The 22,935-nt window shown below is 40.4% G+C and overlaps 1 protein-coding gene across 6 annotated transcripts in view; it reads right to left on the reverse strand.

Moving 5' to 3' along the window:
* Positions 1-22,935, reverse strand: part of NEDD4 (NEDD4 E3 ubiquitin protein ligase) — a 119,062-nt gene that overhangs the window by 70,022 nt on the left and 26,105 nt on the right. For 4 of the 6 annotated variants that reach the window (XM_036302249.1, XM_036302275.1, XM_036302259.1 and 1 more), the window contains one exon: positions 8,942-8,995. In XM_036302249.1, the coding sequence (XP_036158142.1) occupies positions 8,942-8,995 (54 nt within the window). Of the gene's footprint in view, positions 1-1,229; positions 4,537-8,941; positions 8,996-22,935 lie in introns of those variants that run through there. The other 2 variants (XM_036302240.1, XM_036302231.1) reach the window with 1 other exon arrangement.

A 22,935-nucleotide genomic window follows, 5' to 3' on the forward strand; every position in this document is an offset into this window, starting at 1 on the left:
GCTGATATTAACATCTGAAGCATTGGATAACAATGATTATATTTACCAGATTTCAAAAGAGAAAACAAACTAGCAATTACTGAATATTTTACTTACTTTAAGCTACTTATCCAGAAGTTTTTTTTTAATCGTTCATATAGATATTGAGTGTTACATAAACACAGATAAACTGATAAGTTTCCACTCCTCCTCCCCCCGCAAAAAAAAAAAAAAAAAAAAAAAAAAAATTGTTTTGTACTGTCATCAAGAATTGCTTTAGTCAGAATATTTTTTTAATTTTCCGGTATTAAAAATGTTTTAATATCCTGGCCAGACCTTCCAAACACAAAAATGTTTTAAATCTATTTAAGATCCAAACACTTAAGATACTTTGGAAAGGCCACATTACATAAAGAAATGTTTTGGTTGAGATTCATTAGAGTAAAATTACTAATAAAATAAAGCAAAATTATCAAAATAACAATTAATAAGGTTACTAGAAAATTATGGGAAATACCTAGCAATTGAAACCAAATTCAAAATTATAAAATTTAAATTTTAATATTGTTGAAAGAGTAAGTTACATTCTAGAAGGCAGTCTTAACTGGTAACTAAAGAAAAATAGGGTGGAAACAAAATTCCTGTGGTTAAGGGTATATACAAATGAAAATGCCATTTATTTTTCCTCTGCTTCAAATATGAACATAATAGTTTTTAACAATGATCTAATAAATTCATATAAAAAAAACAGTTTTCTCCATGTTCATTTATAAAAAGATTTTCACATAGGTTTTTAAAAAAATATATTTTAAATATGCATTCTACATTTTACTTTATGTCACAATGATTAAGGAGGGGTGAGTACTAAATAAGCATTTTGAAAACTGGAATAAAAAATGAAGTTAGACATTAAAATATGATGCCACCTGAGGGGAGGGAAAAGTAAATATACCAAGGTAAAGTGTTATTATTTAAAGCTTGTTTTTATGCTACAGAAATGTGTTATGGCCTAAATCACTTTGGAAAGTTTTTTTTTAATGAATATTTTCTACATTGGTAAAATAAATAGAGTGACAAATTATAAGAGGTTCTTTAGATTTACAAATATAAAGTTCATTACTACAAAAATATTTGCTAGCTAAGGACCAGGAAAGTATATAAAACTGTTTAGTTATAATAAATTTTAACCAACTATTTCCTAAACTTATTCTAATATTAATTAACATTTACCGAGACCATAGGAAACTTACCTTACAAGAATGCTTCGAAGATTTAGATAGTTCATTTGTGAAACGTCTGCTGCTGTCACTTGGTAAATTATCAACTTTACCTTCATTTCCAGATGCAAACTTTATGAGTAATTGAGATGGTCCCCCTTTAGAACAACTGTGCTTAAGGCTGGATAAACAGGAAACATTTGGGTAAGTTCCTCCTAATGAAATACTTCTTTGTAAAATAGCATGGTTTTTGTTTATCTGTAAATTTGGTCTTTCCAACTGTCCATTGCTATTTCTTTGGTAATCTACATTTGGGAAGGATGGTAAACATGCGGATGTCCTATCCGTAAGCTTCATATACTCTGGATCAGAATTAAGCTTAGTTTCTGACATCTCTGGTTTACAATCACCATTCGCAGCTTCACAATCTAATGTGGCTGCTTTCTGTTGGGTGAAATGCACTGAGACACACGAATATCCTTCCGATGACTTTTCAAAAACAGTCTGATTTGGACTATTATTTGCAATAACCATTTTCTTTTGTGATGAGCCCTTCCCGTGAAGTGGTCGTATGTCTCTTACTTCTCCGGGAGTACAGATGGTTTTCGATAGCCGAAGCCCATTGACAGCTGTGGAGAGAAATCCCTTAGCACCAGTACCATCTTCACTGTGAGCAATTTCACCAGGAGAAATAATAAATTGGTGTGAGGTTTGATAGGATCCTTTGCTTGGAAGAGTACCCGTACTTGTTGAAGTTGGTGGCGTATTTGAAAGACTCCGAGGAAAAATGACTAAGGATGAACAACGTTTTAGTGGAATTTTCGAGTCTTTGCCCACTGACAATGTCATAATCTCGAGTCCATGCTCCAAGTCATCCTCGACAAAAGGAATTGTGCTTGTACTTCTTGAGAAAATTTCACACGGAGTAATATTCCTATTGGGCACACTTCTATTGGAGGTGTTGTCCGAAGATAAATTTCCACCAAAAGACGTCTCATCCGTTGGCGGAAAAGTGTAACCACTGCTGTCGCTGACGAGACTGTTGGTGTACGAGCCTCCACTTGTGATACTGGTGCATGACCCATAATCACTGCCGTTGCTGTTGTAAGACCCATTTTCACTGGTCGAAAAGTTACTAAGGCTACCGCTGCAAATGGCAGGACTGCTCAAAAAGCTATCATCATTCACAGCATTCAGTTCATTATCAACCACAGCACTGCTGTAAATGGCATCCTTCATGACACAGGCAAACGGAGCATCCTCCCCATCGGCTAAGGCACTGCTGGACTGAAGACAGCTACCGTACCTGGTTGGCTGCAGTGAAATCTGGAGGCAGCTGCTCTTTTTATTAACATTTTCAGGTGAAGGAGCAGATGATCTCTCCTGAGACTTCACGTTTTCCTTTATTAACGGAGCCAGTGCAGTCTGTCTGGGAGTCAGCTTCATTTGAACAACGTTGGACGTTGAAATCCGCGTGGGTCGTTTGAAGCCCATGTGAGCATCGCTATCCAGATCATCTCCGGAGGTTTCTGACAGAGGAAAAGTATTGCTTCTTCTGGCTGCAAAGTGCAATCGTAAGCTTTGTGCCATTTGTTCTCATTTCCAAACATGTTAAGGGCTGAAAGTCATAACAAAGATCTCTGTCGGTAGACAGGCTAGAAGCAGCTGCACTGCGTCGAAAGAAAAAATCATTTGTGGTGCCTGAAAGGGCTCTCAAGTAGTAGGCTTTACCCTAAGTAAAACATTAGATACCAGATATCACGGGAAGAAAAAGACGACCCATTCCTGAGACTGACGCTTCCAAAATGTCTTGAACTGCTTGTAGTCAAAATGCCTTCAGTTACAAAGCACTTGATTTCCAGCGACCTTTCAGCTGAGCTCAGCTGCAGCAAGCACACTGCGTCGCACACTGCCAACCTTGTTTCAATTATACCTTCTCCAATTTGCATGAATGAGTAACACAAGAACAACAATCTTCTAGCATTTCCAGTTGAAACAGTATTTTTTTTTTCACTCCAGCTCTATTAAATGAACATTTAACTACGGGAATCACAGTGCCTATACTTTCTCCAGCGCAGTCTGACCACTAATATTTTTACCCATAGGGATAGAATTACAGGAAGTTGGTAGGAATGAAACCCCATGTAATTGAGTATCAAATCGAGGATTGAATTTCCAAATAGTAGCCATACTAGGAATCTAGTCAAGTTAGTTAATGTAGAAAGGAATAGAGACTGTTACGTCTTTTAAGATAAGTTCCGACAGTTATGCAATTTGGAAATACCAAAACTGTGGTGTGCATTTAAAATTTAGCATGAGATCAAACAGATAAATATTTTAGCTTCCAAAACACTTCTTATACAAAGTGAAAGCTGAAGGATAGAAATACAAAATTTGCCTAGTAATACTATTGCAAAAATTGAGCATAAGGCTGAGAGGGAAAAATAAAGTTTAAGAGAAGCTGTCACCAAGCATTTCTCCTATAATTTTGGGGCCTATTCCAGCCAAGTAGTACAGTCTTTAAATGATGCCATTTATATTTTGACTATTAAAACTCTGCCAAGAAATAGCATAAGCAAACATTCCATTAAAAATATATGCAGATTAGACAGAAAAACTATGCCCCAATATAGTTTGAGCACACAAGATATTTTATCCCACTGTCTCTGCAATTTATTCACTTAAGAGAGTGTTTTGGTAAGTAAAGAAGTCTAAAAAGAATGTAGCACATCAAATAAACATATCTCAATGCCAATTCTGTTCTGAAAAACTCTAAGAACTCTTTGCTGGCCCCTACTGGTGCACTGAAACAATCCATGTAGCTGTTTGATATCTATAAAGAAATACACACCATGCTGCATATTTCTTTATATAAACAAAGTACATACTTGTTTACATTTCTGAGTACTAGCTCTGCCCCTGCGGTGGAATTACTACTGCTGATAAAGCACTCATAGTAGAGAACAGTAGACTGTTTGTCCTCTTAGGGGTTGTGATTTTGTACATATATTTTTTTCTGCTTTGTATTTATTTAACCTTTACTTTATTTTCAGTTTACTAGGTAATAAAAGTTTAATATTTTAATTTCTGTCCCAAATGTCATAGACCAAGGCTGGTACCCTATTTGAAAGAAACAAATTTATTTTTAAATAATACTCTAGGGTATATTTAAACCCCTTACCTGAATTTTATAGCTGGAACTCCAGTAATAAATATATACTGGCTCATTCATAGGAAAGTAAAAAGTAAAATAGTTCAGTTGTTTACACCACATGGTACTACACCCAAGTTGTATTTTTCTAAGTAAGGTTTTTTTTTTCTCTCTAAGTAAAAGCAAATATGTAAAATATATACTTGCACTTTGTTTAAAAAAGAAAACTCCATAAGACAAATCTGTTCTCAGTCACAATTTTCTAAACAGTTTTTTAAATCAATTAAGACAGGGAAAAATAAAAACATGAAATTAATTAAATTATATTTCTGACCAGAATGAAACAGTACTGTTTTAGAATGTACACAATAAATTATAAATTCAGTAATAAAATTATATTCTTGGTTTTATATAATCTACTGCCTTTATAATTTTACAGATTCAGTAAATATTCCCTTACTTTTTATTTATAGAAGGAAAGTTGTAATCTTTTCACTTTGCCTTCAAATGACTTCAGCTTTCCTTCCTGAATTAAGTTAGGAATCTGATAATTCAAAGAATGGATCACTTCTCACAGAGATCTAATCAGTGAGCTCTAACTGCTCATGCCTATGACTTAAAACTTCCAGGTCATAAGCAAAGAAAGCTCCCTAGGTTGTTCATATAAAATAATGAACCTCAGTCAAGTATTTGGCCAGATAAATGTTTTCTCTTTGGTAAGCTTCACTATAAACACCAGTTTCATGTCCCCTAACTAGATTTTAAGCTTCCAGAAGTGTGAGGACCATAACTAAACATTTCTTCTGAGTTCATGCTGGGCACAAAGTAAGCATGAAGTAACTAACACCAGAGAGGTGGCTGGACAGATGGATGAATGGTCACTGCAGTAACTCTGGCTGCCTAATGCTTTGTATACACACATACACACACACACACACACACACACACACACACACACACACACACACATACACACATACATATATACACACATACACACATACATAATACATACACACACATATACACACATGCATACATATACACGCATACATACACACACATACACACATACATAATACGTACATACACACACACACACACACACACACACACACACACACACACACACACTCTAGCGGCCTGGTGCACGACATTAATGCATGGGTAGGGTCTCTAGGCCTGGCTGGTGATCAGGGCCAATCGGGGCCTTCATTCTGCACTGCACCCTGGTTGTCAGTGCACATCATTGCAAGCAGTCAAACTCCAGGTTGGTCGAACTCCGAAGGGAACAATTTGCATATTAGCCTTTTATTATATAGGATTTTTTAAGTTGATCCAGCTACTACTCTAAAGAAATAGAAAAAGCACTACAGCCAACATGAAGAAATGATGCTTGAAAATTTTGCAGAGGCCCTGGCCGGTGTGACTCAGTTGGTTGGTTGTTCATCCCATGAACAAGAGGTCGCCAGTTGGATTCCCTGTCTGGGCACATGCCCAGTAGGGGGCATGCAGGAGGCAGCCAATCATTGATGTTTCTATCTCTCTCTCCCTCTCCCTTCCTCTCTGAAATCAATAAAAATTGTGTTTGTGCTCTTCAATGTACATTTTCAAAGAGAATTTGCTAGGAAAGAATACATTTTTAATTTAGTTCTGAATGCTACAGGAGAATAAAGATAAAATTACATTTACAGTGGAATAGACCAATTTTTGCTATATAATCAAGCCTGTTACTCCACAAATGGCTATAGCTTGTATGACATCTCAGGTAATCTGTACATTTCAGTTTCCTGCTGGAACTAGCAACAAATCAGAGGATTAGAATGACACATACCACCCTGTTCTAATTATTTCTTGCTCCTTTTTTCTAGTAAAGTGAGCTTGAGAAAAGCTGTGTTTCTAAGGCACAGTGGAGTATGTAGCACAGTAGACACCTTAATAGTATACCTTAGTTAATATAAAAAATATGGTATCAGAGAGGCATTAATGAGTGAGTCCATGAATGTTAAGTAACTCTTTATATTTGAATCATGATGAAAAATTTTCTGAGTGCTTTGATAGCCACTGTCTAATTTTATCATCACAATATATTTATCAGATAGGTAGGCAAATATTGTTATTACCATTTTTTTTTAAAACATGAGAAAATATTTTCAGAAGGATTGAATGATTTGTCTAGGGTACAAGCTCATGTGCCAAATCACAGGTAGGACAGCTTGGTTTGGAAATCTGTACTATCCCAATCAATGCGTTCTTTTGTCTTTGTTTTCAGCTTTAAAGGTTTAAAAAAATTTCATATATCATGTTTACAACTCCAGAAATATCCCATTGTTAATATTAGAGACCATGCTTTTTTTTTTTTTCTTTAGACACATCATGATTCCCTGTGAAGTACTCTATCCATATTAAACACTCAAGGAGTTGCCATACTGAAGTTACTGGCAAAAAGAGCCTAGACAATAGGGTGAAAAGCACAAACATGAGCTATCCCTCCTTGTGGACAATGCAAATAACTCACATAAAGAATGTACCCAAGAATCAGGGAGAAAATTCACATCAGTGTCAATAACAACAGAAAAATAACACAGTAATACCGCAACCCAGCAAGTCAACCCTAAATATGAATTTTAGAGATATGTTTAGGAAAGACAGCAAGAATTTTTATCAATTGGTAATAGCAAAAAAAAAAAAAACAAACAAAACTGAAACAACACTAACACTTAAGGTGGATAAAGGCATAAATTCAGATATTATAGGATTATCAGATTAAGGAAAATGTATTATGGATCAATCTGACAAATATAACATTAACCAAAAAGCATGCCATTGAGGAATATAATACAGAGTGATACTGTTTTAATAAATTCAAAAATATGCAAAATGAAATTATGTTTTTTTAGGGATACATATATGCATGATAAAAATATTTAAAGCAAAAAGTGATAAACACAATATTCAAGGTGCTATACTACTTGTGGGGAAAGAAAAGGAGATGCTATTGGGAAGAGACATAGGGGAGTTTGAAGATTTTGGTAATGTTCCAGTTCTTAAGTTGAGTAATACAGTGCACAGATATTTGTCTTATTATTTAAAATAAAAATTATGTTATACATACTTTTTGTATGTATATTCACAATTAAAAACCTCCAATACTAAATTTCACTTGGTTCTATCTAAAAGAAAAACAGATTTGTAGAGACAGAAGGAAAAAAAAACAACCATTCGCTATTCTATAGAAAAAGCAAAAATATAAACAAAAAACAAAAAGCTCTGCAACGGCCCTAGCCAGTTTGGCTTAATGGATAGAATGTCAGCCCTCAGACCAAGAAGTCTCGGGTTTGATTTCTGGTCAAGGGCACCTACCTCAGTTGCAGGTTCGACCCCTGGCCCTGGTAGGAGCACATGTGGGAGGCAACCAGTCAGTGTGTCTCTCTCACACTGATGTTTTCTCTCTCTCTCTCTCTCTCTCTCTCTCTCTCTCTCTCTCTCTCTCTCTCTCTCTCTCCTCTCCCTCCCTTCCACTCTCTCTCTAAAAATCAATTGAAACAAATATCCTTGGGTAAAGATTTTTTTTAAAAAAAAAAGCTCTGCAACTGACCATATTGATAACCAAATCATCTACATCTGCCACTCAGCCTTAAAATATCAGACTGCCAGTCAGTGATGAAACCCACTTTGGCAGCAAAACAGGACAACTGGATATTACAGGGCTAATTAATAGATTTTGCTTGAAATATCTTCAGTTACTAGTGTAGTTACAATTTATTTAAGGAAAAAACATATTATGTAGTCTAATACTAAAAGCAGATTCTTTAAAAAAAAAAAAAATCCAGTGTCTTTGTTACCTAAAAAAATGAATAAAACTGTTGTATTTTTTTGGTGCTTCTGTTTAATCACAGATAAGCTTTGAACACATAACACTGTTCTTATACTTTCATATTCAAATCTTACAGGTTTAATGTGTAAATGTAAGATTTCAGAGTAAGAGGGTTTGCAATAGGGTCCCAAAGAGACAAAATTAGGAAGAGGCAAGAGCTTCAAGATAGTCTTTAGGAAATCAGAAATTGCAACTATCATTTTTTTAAAAATCAGGTTTAACTTTGCCTTTTGCGTCTGTAAGAGCTGATGATCTTTTAGAGGACTTAATTTTATTGATGTAAAGAGGATAGCTTTCCTCCATAGCTGAGTGAGGATAAAAGAGTGGGCAGGATGTTGTAATTGGACACAGGTAACCCCCCCAAAATCCACTGGAGTGAGGGGAGACACAAACCCAAGGCACTCTGGACCACTGACCAGGGTACAAGGATGAGAGTGGGAGAAGGCAAGACAAAGAGGCTGGCTTCCCTGTCATCTCCTGTCACCATAGGCTTTGAGGAAGACCTTGTAACCTACTGAGAACTGACTATCAGGAGAGGGACCTGGGAGGAGAATGGAAGGAGAAAAATAAATTGTAGCTACCTCACCACATTGCCCGGATTCTCCATAACCACCCCAAATCATCTCCATATTGTCACAGATTCCCAAACCACTTCTCCTTGCTGCTTGGCTGAAATACACCTTGGCTTCATATCTCTCACCCACACAATAAACTTACCAATCGATTCTCATCAAATACTTCAAAAAGAAGCCGGTGCTGCTGAGGATGGACCTAAGGAAGAGAAACACAACCTTCCTTTAACGACAAGTGGACATCACCACAGAGACTGAGAATAAGTGCCTGAAATTGTTGCCATTTCCTAATTCCTGTTCTTTCCAAGATATTTTCAATTATATGAGATACTTAATACAAAAGCAGACCAGTCACATGTCCCCCATTGTCTAATGATTTTAGCATAACAGCAAAGTGGATTTGGTTGCATATTTATCCAATTTTTCCAAAATAGGATGAAAGGAAGTAAAAATAAAACATTTTAAAAAAGTATTTAAATGTTTGCCTGCACTTAAAAAAATAGACTAGATTTAAAACTCTTATTATCAACTTTATTTACTCACTTCATATTTATCAGATTAGAACTACCCAAACTGGGTGTTGTTTTTATGGGAACTAGTATCTGAATCCTTTCAGTACTGACTTGATAAAGGAACTTATTGTTTCTACTATAAGGAGTACAGCCCGACCAGCATGGCTCAGTGGTTGAGCATCCACTCATGAACCAGGAGGGCACAGTTCAATACCCAGTCAGGGCACATGCCCAGGTTGCAGGCTCGATCCTCAGTGTGGGGCATGCAGGAGGCAGCCGATCAATGATTTTCTCTCATCATTGATGTTTCTCTCTCTCTCTCCCTTCATCTCTGAAATCAATTAAAAAATATATATTTTTAAAAGTATAGGAGCAGTCAAAAAATATAAACTGAGTTTTCACTTACTGTTTATATTTTACACATGAGTAAAAATTAACATCCAGTATTTTATTTTTCAAAGCTAATGCTTTCATGTTTGCTGAAGTATTTCAACAAGTTAAAATCTAATTAACATTTGAAATAAGTCAGAGAAAGACAAATACCATATGATTTCACTTTTTATGTGGAATTTAATAAATAAATAAATAAATAAATAAATAAACAAACAAAACCAACAAACTCATAGATACAGAGAACAAATTGATAGTTGCCATCAATAGGAGGGAGCTGGGGGACTGCGTGAAAAAGGTGAAGAGATTAATAAGTACAAATTTCCAGTTTAAAACAGTCACGGGGATGTAAAGTACAGAATAGGGAGTATAGTCAATACCATCGTAATAACTGTGCATAGGGTTAGATGGGTGTTAGACTTATTGGGATGATAACCTAGTAAGTTTTATACTGTCTAATTACTATGCTGTAATTACTATGTTGTACAACTGAAACTAATAGAATATTGAGAATAATTTTTAAATTATATTTTTTAAAGTGTTTGATATCAAAAACAAAGAAAATACTGAATAATTTTTATACATATACTAGAGTTCCGGTGCAGAATTCATGCATGGGTGGTGTCCCTCGGCCTGGACAGTGATCAGGCCTATGGGGGGCGGGCCGGCCGGGGGGAGGTACCCCAGGAGGTTGGCCAGCCTGCCCCCTGATCGGGGCTTATGGGGGAGCCGGCCAGCAGAGGGGATTGACCACGGGAGGTTGGCTGACTAGTTTTGGGGCTGGCCGGCCGGGGTGAGGGGCTGCAGGCGGTTGGTGGTCAGTGCACGACATAGCACCTGGTCGACTGGTCATTCCGGTCGTTCCGGTCATTTGGTCATAATGGTCGCTTAGGCTTTTGCATATATAGATTATCTTGCACATTTAATACAGGCTATCCATGGTGTCTTTTGTTCTAATGAGGTGACTCTGGGTGGTTCCAGGATGAGAGCTGGTCACCAGAAAGAACAAGCCATGACTGGGAGCTTGGAATTTTCAACCCCAACCCTCATTCTCTTGAGAGGAGAGAGGGTTTGAAAATGGAATTAATGATCAATCATGCCTACATGGTGAAGCCTCCAGAAAAAATCCCAAGAGGACGGGGTTCGAAGAACTTCAGTTGAACACATCCATGCACCAGAAGGGTGGTACACACCAACCCACAGGTGCCCTCCCAGACCGCACCCTGGGTCTCCCTTCACCCGGCTGTTTATATCCTTTATTATTTCCTTTAATAAACTGGCAAACATAGGTAAGTGTTTCTCTGAGTTCTATAAGCTGTTGTGGCAAATAATTGGAACTTGAGGATCACGGGAACATGTGATTTGTAGCCAGGTCAGACAGAAGTTGAGGGTAACCTGGGGACCTACTACTTTTCACTGGTATCTGAAATGAGGTCAGGCTTGTGGGGCTGAGCCCTGAACCTGTGGGATCTGACCCTATTTCCCGGAAGGTGGTGTCAGAATTGAGTTAAAATGTAGGACGCTTGGTCGGTGTTGCATAGAAGTGCCTGGTGTGGGGAAAATAACCTCCACATGTTTGGTGACCAGAAGTATCAGAAGCAAAACACTGTGTGTGAGTAAAAAGGAAAAACACAGGACATGAAACACTACAATCATTTTTCCTATGGTAAATATATTTCCCTACTCAGGCTAATACAAGACTATGTATAAAACATTCTCACATTTGGGATGAATTTTTCCCTATGGTAAATACATTGCATTAAAAAAATGTGATATGTTAATATAAAAAGCTTTACATATAAAAAGTATTGATAGCCCTCATAAAAATTTCCTATAAGTGTGACAGTGCTACTAAGATACCTAACCCAATGTCCACTCTCACTTCCTTCTGAGAACAAAATCCTGATTTTACCTGCAGTGATGTGCCCAAAGTCACCACACTGCAGAACTCTGGAGGGATACCTGTTTTTATTTGAAGTATAACATATCATTCAGTAAAGCATAATGTACACTTTATACTGAAATATACAGCTTGGTGATTTTTTTACTGTGTCATCAATACCCAGATCAAAATACCATGGACTTGTTCAACGTTGAGACTCTGAATATGTCTACCTAAAAATGACTCCTTTGCACGTCAGAGTGACCAGGGAGGCCAACCTGATGGCAGTCATTGGATGGGATTTCTGGGAGAGCTCTTCAAATGGGCTGTCTCAACTGCGACAGATGTTCCTCAGGCCCTCTGCATTTCTCTTTCCTGCCTGGAACTTGGATGGGATAGCGGGCACTCCTGCAGCCATACTGTAACCAGGAACAACTCTGAGGAAGGAAACCCAATCAAGAGCTAGACACCAGGGGGACAGAAAAATAGTGTAAGATAATGATCTTTTCTAAGAACATGTAGAGGAAGTTCTGGGGAGGAGATGAAATTTGAGCTGAGACTTGAAAGATGGGAAGAATTTGAAAAAGAAAGGATAGAGAACATTCACAGCAAGATGATGGCATGAGGAAAGGCATGGGGACAGAATGAACATGCTCAATGGAGCTCAATAGGAACATTTTTTGTCATTAGAAAGTGGCAAGAAATATTTAGTTAATTAGGGTAGAGCCAGGCTGAAGTAATTGAACTCCAAAAAAGGAGTTAAGATTTGCTTGGTAGGGAAGAAAAAAAAAGCTTTTAAAGGAAAAATGACTTGATGTAGGTCCCATGTAAATATTATTTTTGTCAAGTGATACACAAAATGAACTGGACTGGAGAGAGACCCTGGGGTCCACAGGGACTGCAGTGCAGTAATTCGGGCACGAAGGGAAGAGAGCTCTGCCTGGGACTGTCCCCGGGGGAATACGGAGGGAGACAAGGCCATGAAAAACACTTTGAGGGGGAAATCAGAAGTCTCAGTGTCTATCAAAGTACCTGGCAGACACTGTAGACATGAAATATAAAAATGAATATTCTAGTCCGGCCCATGTGGCTCAGTGGTTGAGCATCGATCCAGGCAGGGTACATGCCTGGGTTGCGGGCTTGATTCCCAGTAGGGGGCGTTCCAGAGGCAGCCGAAGGATGATTCTCTCTCATCATTGATGTTTCTATCTCTCTCTCCCTCTCCCTTCCTCTCTCTGAAATCAATAAAGACATATATAAACAACACAAAACAAAAACAATGAATAATCTAAGAAAATAGGAATCATGTCTACTCTAATGAGGCTCTGCTGTCCTGGTTCAGGCCATAACTAATAGCTTCCTAACAGGTTTTTCCCCACAACTATCCTCTCTTTTCAATCTATATTTCCTACTAAAACTGGAGTGACTGACCCTAAAAGACAGTTTGGGCCATGTTTCCTGTCCAACTCAAAAGTTATTCCTAATGGCCTAGTGAATAAAATCCAAACCTGAGCATGGAATGATGCTTCTGATCTGAATCCAATTTGCCTTTCCAGGCCTGTCTCCTACCACTGTCCCCCTGCCCAGCCAAATACACTAGAAACAGACTATACTCACTGCTTACTGAACGGATGCTGTGAAAGAATTAGGTTCTGATGACCCAAAAGAGAGGTTATGCAAACTATGCCTTGTGAGCCAAACTCAGCCACCTGCTTTTTTTTTTTTTCTACAGCCCATAAGATAATAATGTTTTTTATATTTTTAAATGGATACATACGTTTCCACATTATAGCCTCAATTATTGCTTCCTGGCTGGCGACACCTAAAATATTTACTAACTGGCCCTTTAAGAAAAAGTTTGCTGACCCGTCCTAAGACATTCACTGTACGTTATCTATTAATTTCCCTCCTATGTAGCTACAATGGTAGTGGCTAAAACCATCCTTGGAAGATGTGAGAAAGTCACTCAAACCACTTTCTGTGTTCTGTGGGTCACATGAGGATACTGGCTGAGAAAGATGGACTTCAGTTTGGGCAGCCCTGTATCCAAATAGCTGGAATCCCCAAACAACATTATGTACAGAGGAAAGAACATTATTACAGAAATTATTCACACATAAAATTTCAGAGCTGAAGAGAAACGGTCGTCTTTAAACTGAAACGTCTACCAAAGGCTCAACCCAATGAATTTTTAAAACTGTACACACACAGCCTAGCACTATGAAATTTTCAAACACTGGGATAAAGGCAATTATCAGATTTTTCAGAGAGAGGAGGCTCACCCCCAAAGGAGCAAGAATCAGACTTTTCAACTACAACACAATGCCCAGTGACGTAAAGGCAACGCCTTCAAGTTTCTCAGGACAAATTATTTTCAGCCTCGAGTATGTGAGGGGCCAAACTACTGGCCAAATATAAGTTGGCTATTTACTCATCTATTATGGCTAGAAGTCAGTTGGGGACATGCATGTATGAGCTACTGAGCAATACGGGAATAATGACCAGAAAACAAACAGAATCAGTTAAAAAGTGGTCCCTTCAGAGAAACAGGGAGGATGATGGGGCACCAAAGTCTGCTGCTTTTCACTATGAGCCCCTTTACCTCATTTTTAAGCTATGTGTGAATTCTTTGATGAGGTGTTTTTTAATAAATGTATTAAAAATAGGATTAAACCTATGGTCACAAAAAATAGTTCAGAGGGTCATATTTATAGGAAAGATGAGAGCAGAAGAAATAAAAATATTGGCCATAGGTCTCCTGAAAAAAGGATAAGTATGTAAGTCTATAAATGCATAAAATAGTAGAAAATAAACCTTGCTAGAGTAACCAAATTTTCAAAGAAGAACAGAAGTATTGATAAGTGTCAAGTTATTCCATGGTGTTTATAAAAACAAAATGAAGTGCCTGGAAATGTAGCTGGTGGATTCTGGGGAAAACGATGTAGGCATATTTTTTAAAATAGCCTTATTGAGAATTAATTCAAATATCAGACAAATGGCCCACTGAAAGTGTACAATTCAATGATTTCTAGTATATTCATAGAATGTGTAACCACCATCACAATTCTAACACATTTGCGTTATCTCATAAAGAAAGGCAATGCCCGTTAGCAGTAACCCCTAATCTCCTCCCAACCTACCCAATTCTCAGGCAACCTCTACTTTCTGTCTCCAGAAGTTTGACTATTTTAGAAATTTAATGTAAGTGGAATCATGCAATATGTGGTATTTTGTAACTGGCTTTTTTCACTTAGCCTAATGTTTCCAAGGTTCACCCATGTTGTAACATGTATCGTTACTTCATTCCTCTTTATAGCCGAATAATATTCCATTGTTTGTATGTACCCCTTTCGCTTATCCACTCATCTGGGTTTTTTTCTACTTTTCTACTATAATGACTAATGATGCTCTGAACATTCATGTACAAGTTTTTGTGTAGACATATATTGTAAGGACATTTTAAAGTAAAAACTGTATAAAAAGTTGAATTAATTAGGTAAATATTTGTATAAGCATAAAGCATTATATAAAAAGAAAGAATTTTAGCATTTTTATTATTTTGTGTATTTCTGTTTTGTTTCTCTATACAATTAGTTATTTATAGTCAACAAATATAAAAATAAATTATAGATACATAGTCATGGAAGAAAAACCCAAACAATAAAAAAGATATAACCTATCTAATAAAAGAGAAACATGGTAATTAGCCATACCTCTGCTACCCTTCCCACTGGCTAATCAGGGCGATATGCAAATTAACTGTCAGCCAAGATGGCGGCCGGCAGCCAGGCAGCTTGAAGCAAACATGAGGCTTGCTTGCTTCAGTGACGGAGGAAGCTAACGTTCCCTGCCTGCCGCTGCTGGCCTCTGAGCTTGCAGTTTGAAACATTGTTACAAATATAGAAGCTAAACAAAACCCCAGAAACCTGCTTTCAGCCAGCTAGGATCTCAGAGCTGGAGTTGAAACAGTGTTTTGATTATAGAACGAAAACAAGCCAGATACCTGCTTTCAGCAGGCAAGGCCTCAGAGCTGGAGCCAAGCCTCAGAGCTAAAGCTGGCCCAGAATGAAAAAAAAAAAAAGGAGCGGTTGGGAGCTTCAGTCACCCACCAACCTGAAAACAGCCCTCAGCCCCTCACCCAGACTGGCCAGGCACCCCAGTGGGGACCCCCACCCTGAAGGGGGTGTGACCAGCTGCAAACAGCCATCATCCCCTCACCCAGGCTGGCCAGGCACCCCAGCGGGACCCCCACCCTGATCCAGAACACCCTTCAGGGCAAACCAGCCGGCCCCCACACGTGCACCAGGCCTCTATCCTATATAGTAAAAGGGTAATATGCCTCCCAGCACCGGGATCAGCGGAGCCGAGAGGCCTCCCGGCACCGGGATCAGCGTGACAGGGGGCAGTGCCAAACCCCCTGATCGCCCTGCGGCTCTGTGTGTGGCAGGGGGCGGGGCCACAACCTCCCTATCCGCCCTGCTCTGTTCCTGACAGGGGAAGGCGCCCCAACCCCTGATCAGCCCTGCTCTGTGCCTGATAGGGGGGAGCTCCCCAACCCCCTGATCGCCCTGTGGCTCTGTGTGTGACAGGGTGCGGCACCCCAACCCCCCACCCCCACCCCACAGGCCCTGCTCTGTGTGTGACGGGGTAGAGCCATAACCTCCCCATCGGCCCTGCCCTGAGTGTGAGAGTGGCGGTACCCCAAACCCCTGATCGGCCCTGCTCTGTGGGTGATAGAGGGCGGCGCCCCAACCGCCCCACACGGGCCCTGCTCTGTGTGTGACGGGGTAGAGCCATAACCTCCCCATCGGCCCTTCCCTGAGTGTGACAGGGTGCGGCGCCCCAACCCCCTGATCCGCCCTGCTCTGTGTGTGACAGGGGGCGGTGCCCCAACTCCCCTATCGGCCCTACTCTGTGAGTGACAGGGGGGAGCTCCTCAACCCCCTGATGGGCCCTGCTCTGTGCGTGACAGGGGGGAGCTCCCCAACCCTCTGATCGACCCTGCTCTGTGCGTGACAGGGTATGGAGCCCCAACCCCCCTGATGGGCCCTGCTCTGTGACAGGGGGCAGCGCCCCAACCCCCTGATTGGCCCTGCTCTGTGCGTGACAGGGGGTGGCGCCGCAACCTCCCCATCGACCCTGCCTTGAGTGTGACAGGGGGCGGTGCCCCAACCCCCCAATCAGCCCTACCCTGAGCGTGACTGAGGGTGGCATCGCATGACAGGGGCGGCGCCCCAACTCCCTGCTCTGTGCATAACAGGGGCGGTCCCCCAACTCCTCAATCGGCCCTGCTCTGAGCCCGACCAGGGGCTGCACCTAGGGATTGGGCCTGCCCTCTGCCACCCGGGAGCAGGCCTAAGCCAGCAGGTCGTTATCTCCCGAGGGGTCCCAGACTGCGAGAGGGCACAGGCCAGGCTGAGGAACCCCTCTCCCCCTGGAGTGCACAAATTTTTGTGCACTGGGCCTCTAGTAGTGAATTATAAAACTCTCTCTTATCCTTGTCCCTCCCTCAGAGAAAATACAGTTTCTTTGGTCCTTCCAGAATTTTTTCCCCCTGCAAATACCAGCATTTGAGAAAGCATTTTTAAATTTTTGTTTTTACCAAAAGAAAAAGTGTATCATGTATACAATGTATTGCATTTTTGTTCCTTCGTTTAACATATTTTGAAATTAATTCTCTGTCAATACATATACATCAGTCTTTTAAAACAGCTGAGGTGGATTTCACTGTGTGGATGTACCATCATTTACTCAGGGCTTTATTATTGCGGTGCCCGGCTACTTCCTCGCCAACATAACTCCGATTTTATTCAAATACTAGATGATCATGTGTGCCACTCGCCACCCTCAGGGGCTGAATCCTGATTCCTCTAAGCCTCAGGGTAACTCCATTCTCCTCACGAGGGACCAGGTTAAAAATAAACACATGACACAATTCTGGCCCAAGAGATATAAATCAAAGTTTCCTGGGGGAACTTTTAGGAAAGTTTTAAGACAAATACCAGGGGAAAGACTCTCCTGTTTCTGCCTCTGGGCATCATGGAGCGAGACTATGACGTCTGGAGCTGTTTCAAGCATCTCGTGACCAAGGACAGACAGCCAAGAGAATCCCAGAGAGGCTGGGTCCGACGTGACTCTGTTCAGCTGCTGCAGTCACCACCCTTCCTCTACGTGTGCCTCTGTGATTAGAGATAACAGTGTGCGTATTCTTTAAGACAACATTACCTGCTCCTTCAGATATGTTGCTTGAAGCTGAAAGCATCCCAAATGACACCCTTCCTCGGAGGACCTCGCCTGAATTTCCTAAACTTATTTAGGGAATCCCCTCGATTCCCTTATATCCCCCTGATACTCACTCCCTACACAGGGCTTTTACTTTCATGATGCCCAGCACACTAGTCATGAGAGAAACTTGTTCACAGGGTCCGCAGCAGACCCGGAGCTTCACTGAGGGTGGGGACTGTAGCCACCTCATTCACCAGCATCAGCGAAGGGCCTGGGGAACCAGCACAGAGAATATCACCCTAACTTTGTGTGTGTGTGTGTGTGTGTGTGTGTGTGTGTGTGTGTGTAAGTGAATGAGGATAAATATATGGATAAAAAATACTAGAAGGTCACACTATCAGTGGTGGTTTTATGGAGATTAAATTATGGCTGATTTTTATTTCTCTTTATTAAAATATCTATTATGTACAAGTTGCACTGCTTCTGCAACGTAACACACGTATATGTGAACATATACTCATTATGTAAATATAATTGGATGAATATGAATACTGCAGATACAAAGCAAGCACCGTGGGAATAGAGGGAGCGGAGTGGGCTGCCTTTTCACACGTGCACGCAGTAGGCTTAGAGAGTCCATACTGTGTACATTACACCTAATGGATAACTTGCCTCCCTCAGTCTCATCGGAGCAACTATCACTGCAGATTTTACTCTACCTTGCTATTGAGCACTAACTTCAATGTGGAGTGTCTCCTGTTTGTCTCTAACAGTAACAGTTCTCCAGAAAAACTTTCTTTGAACTTTGTGTTTTCTCAGAGATATAAAGGCTTCTTTCAACTTCTGACCACAATTTCCATTTGGCCTAATGCCCAATTACCAAACTTTTACTGTGGTGTATTATCTCAACAGACATTTTTATGTGAATGCATTCAATTACAATGTTTCGTGCTATGTATAAATAATGATATAAGTGAGGAGGAAAGTAGAGGCCACACATCATCATGTCCTTTGTACAGAAAGTACTAAGTCACCCTGTATTCCCAGTTCTTCATCTAGCTGTGATGAATTAGCACTGATCCACAGGTTATCTACTTATCCTTGCAATAAATTTACAAAATTCTGATTGAAATAAATGTGCCGCCTATGCTCCCAGAATAAAGTCATGCTGGCTGGAATGCCTGGTAACAGTAAAATTACAGTAAAAGAAACAATGAGCAAAAGGCAGTAGAGTCCCGAGCCTGGTTTAGCCTTTACAAATGACCTTTTTATTTTTGTGGTAGCATCTCTAATTCAAAGTAGTACTGACTTTCAAGTATCCTTTCTAATCAGAAATCAAGATAAAAAAGAATGGAAGATTTTTAGTTACAATATTAAATTAAAAAAATTTTAATCACAAATTTAATTCCTCTAACAGATAACCATATTTTCTATTTCTTTTCATACTGGTTTTGCTATATTTTTGGCCTTTTTCCATTTTAGCTTATTTAAAACTGTCATTAAATTGTCCATAATATTACCTTTTTTTTTTTTTGTCTATAGGATATTCCTCTCATTCTTGATATTGGTCGAGATTTTTTCCATTCTCTCTTATTTGGGCTAGCCATATCATATCAAAGAATCGCTTTGGTTTCATTTATTTTGTCTACTTTTTATCCATTTTCCATTTTATTGATTTCCATTCTTATTTCCTTCTCTCTCTCTCTCTCTCTCTCTCTCTCTCTCTCTTGATAATTGATTTTTAATCTTTTTTTTTCTTTTGTATATAAATATATAAAGGTGCAAATTTTTCTCTAAGCATTGAGTTAGCTTATCTCATATTTTGATATGTATGCTTTATCAATCAGTTAAAATGTCTAACTTTTCTTACAATTTCTTTTTTAAGCTATGGCTTATTTCAAATGTTGCTTAATTTGCAAATATTTGTGGAATTTCCAGATATAGTTGTGTTGTTGAATTCTATTTTAACTCTGTTGTAGTCAGAGAACATATTCTGTTGAATCTCAACCTTTTAAAATGTATTCAGACTTGTTTTATGGCACAATATGTGACCTCATCCTGGTGGATGTTCCATGGGCATATAAAAATATATAATCTTTAGATATTAGGTATAATGTTCTATACATAACAAATAGGTTAAGTTGATTGATAATGGTTTTCAAAGCTTTTATGTACTTACTGACTTTTTTTGTCTAGTTGCTTTATCAGTTATTGAGAGAGGGGTAATAAAATCTTCAACTATTCTGGATTTATTTATTCTTCTATTTAGTTCTGTCAATTTTGCTTCATAATTTTGAAGTTCTTTTAGGTGCATACAAGTTTAGGATTGTATGTCTTCTTGATAAATAAGCCCTTTTATGATAAAGAACTATCCCTCTTTATCTCTGATAATACTGGCATTCTTCATCCTGAAGTCTACTTCATCTAATGTTAGTACAACAACATCTGGGTTTTGTTTAGGTTTTCTTAGCTTTGTGTTTGCATGATAAATCTTTTTCTGTACTTTTCCTTTTAAGCTGTCTGTGTAGTTATACTCAAATTGTATCTTCTGTAAATAACATATAGCTGAATCTTGCTTTTTTAAAAAAAAAGTATTGAGATGGTTGGCTTTACAAGTATCATCCTTCTCTTTCTTTCCTATTTGTCTTTATTCCTCTTTTCTTCTCCTTTAATTAAGTATTTATTGGTGTTATGTTTTACTTCCTTTCTTGGAGTCTTACAGATAATTTTGTTTTAATTTCTTAGTAGCTGCTCTAAGGATTATAATATGCATCCTTAAACATCACAATTGTAACAAACAGCCAGAGTTGCGCCACTCAGATCTCTTTCAGATCTCTTGTAAGAGAGCCTGCGTAGTAGATTGACAGCCCCGAGTTGAACCTGCACCTTTGAATCTACCCATTGTGTTCTCCTTGCTTCCTACCAAAGACTGGACACAGTGGGGGTTCAAGAACCCAGCCATTCTTGCCCGACACAGGGCCTCTCTAACAGAAACTTTGCTGGGAAACTTTCCATCAGCCTGAATAAGACTTGCTCAGAATGGCATTACAGGGGACAGCTCTTCCTCTCCAATCCTTTCGCACCTCATCAGGTTAGGGCTGCATCCTGAAGAGGCCTAGCATCATGAGCATCCTCCATCTTTGACCTTCACAGGTGCTTCCCTAATAAACCTCTTGCATAAGTAATCCCATCTCGGTGAATGTTTCTTACAGGGCCCAAAGCCAACACTGATGATACAGGTAGCGGGGTTTTAGGACCAGCCCAAATTCACCTGGAAGGCCAGGAGTTCCCCTTCCTGAGCTGAATGGAGGACACATCAAGTCCCAGGCATAAGGTGATGGCCCAATTGCTAAAGATTTCTCCAGTGGTGTTTCTGAGGATCTGTCCCGGTGTGATGTTTAAGGCACTTGAAAGATATGGGGAGAACAATGCCTACAAAAACAATGGAGTTGGCTAGTTACTACTATGCTGTATCGATGACTTACAGGGAGATAATGGGGGCATTCTCGAATTTGACAGAACTGCAGAGCTCACAGACATTTAAATGCTCAGCCACTGCATGTCTACTATGTTCAAGTCAGGGCCCTGGCTGGGAAAACGGGACCTGACTCCTATCCCACAGATAGGAGGATCTGGGTGAATACTCCCGAGATTTCAGTTCTGCAGGTCCCTACCCCTCAGCTTGCGGAGCAGCCCGTCCCTCTGTAGTAAGAGCTAGCAGTTCCCACACGCAGGAAGACACTGCCGGGCTTCTCCCCCACAGGGAAAGAGGTCCCTCCTCGGGAGTCTCTCTACCTTCTCTCCGGCATACCACGGTGCCAGCCAGTGTGAAACCCCAGCATCACCCAGCTGGGCCTGACATAGGATAAAAGAGCTTATTACATCTGGAAGCAGCTTCAAGAATTAAATGGCATGTACTAGCGGGAGCCAGAGAAATACCCTGATGACAAAGCCTGATCAAAGGGGCAGAAACAGAAGACTGGAAAAGCAAGATTTCACTGACTTGGGATTTAATATCCTGTCAAGGACCCCATGAGATGAGGTAAATTTACTGCTAGGGTGGCTCCTAGACGCCTGAAAGAATAATGAGCCAACTGGAAATGCCTCTGTTGTCCCAGCAGAGGGTAGGAGGAGGAGTAAAACGGTTGATGAAAGTGGCCAAAAAACAAACACACACACACACACACACACACACACACACACACACACACACACACACGGGGCCCAGTGCACAAATTCGTGCACCTTGAAAGGAACTGTGGGCTGCGAGGCTGTGGTGGGCACAGGGGCGGGTCCCGGCCTCTCCCACCACAGCCCTGGTCCTGTCTGCCCGCAGCCCCACTCCCGCTGCCGCCGCTCCCACACACTGATGGCACCGGACCTGCTCGCACCCTCTGACAGTTTGGAGCGCCTAGGGCCGGCACCAGCAGCGGGTGCGAGTGGGGCTGGCACTGTCAGTGGGTGCAAGCTGCAGCTGCTGCCCCGATCGCCCCTCAGGCGCAGGGGGAGGTGGAGAAGCCCTCAGGGGTGATTGGGGCCGGCAGCCGCCACTAGCACCCGCTGACAGCACCAAGCGATCGGGGCCAGTGCCGGCAGCAGGTGCAAGCACCCGACAGGACCGCAGCACACGGGAGCAAAGAATTTTCAGTAACCACCAGAGGCTCACCCCTATTACAGTGACCGGCGCCCCACCTTGGTCTGGCACCCCCACTCACCTGCTGCACCATCCCACCACAGCCAATGTCCACCATGTTCTGCACTCTGCCACCTGCTGCTGACGCCTGTCATGTTCCGGACATGCCCCCTGGTGGTCAACACACGTCATAGCGACTGGTTGTTCCACCATTCGTCTATTTGCATATTAGGGTTTTATATATATCTATAATAATAAAAGTGTAATATGCTAATTAGACTGGACATCCTTCTAGATCAGGGGTAGGCAAACTTTTTGACTCAAGGGCCACAATGGGTTCTTAAACTGGACCGGAGGGCCGGAACAAAAGCATGGATGGAGTGTTTGTGTGAACTAATATAAATTCAAAGTAAACATCATTACATAAAAGGGTATGGTCTTTTTTTTCAATAGTTTTATTCATTTCAAATGGGCCGGATCCGGCCCACGGGCCATAG

Source organism: Myotis myotis, unplaced genomic scaffold (assembly GCF_014108235.1).
Source record: "Myotis myotis isolate mMyoMyo1 unplaced genomic scaffold, mMyoMyo1.p scaffold_m19_p_1, whole genome shotgun sequence".
In the NCBI taxonomy this organism is placed as follows: Eukaryota; Metazoa; Chordata; class Mammalia; order Chiroptera; family Vespertilionidae; genus Myotis; species Myotis myotis.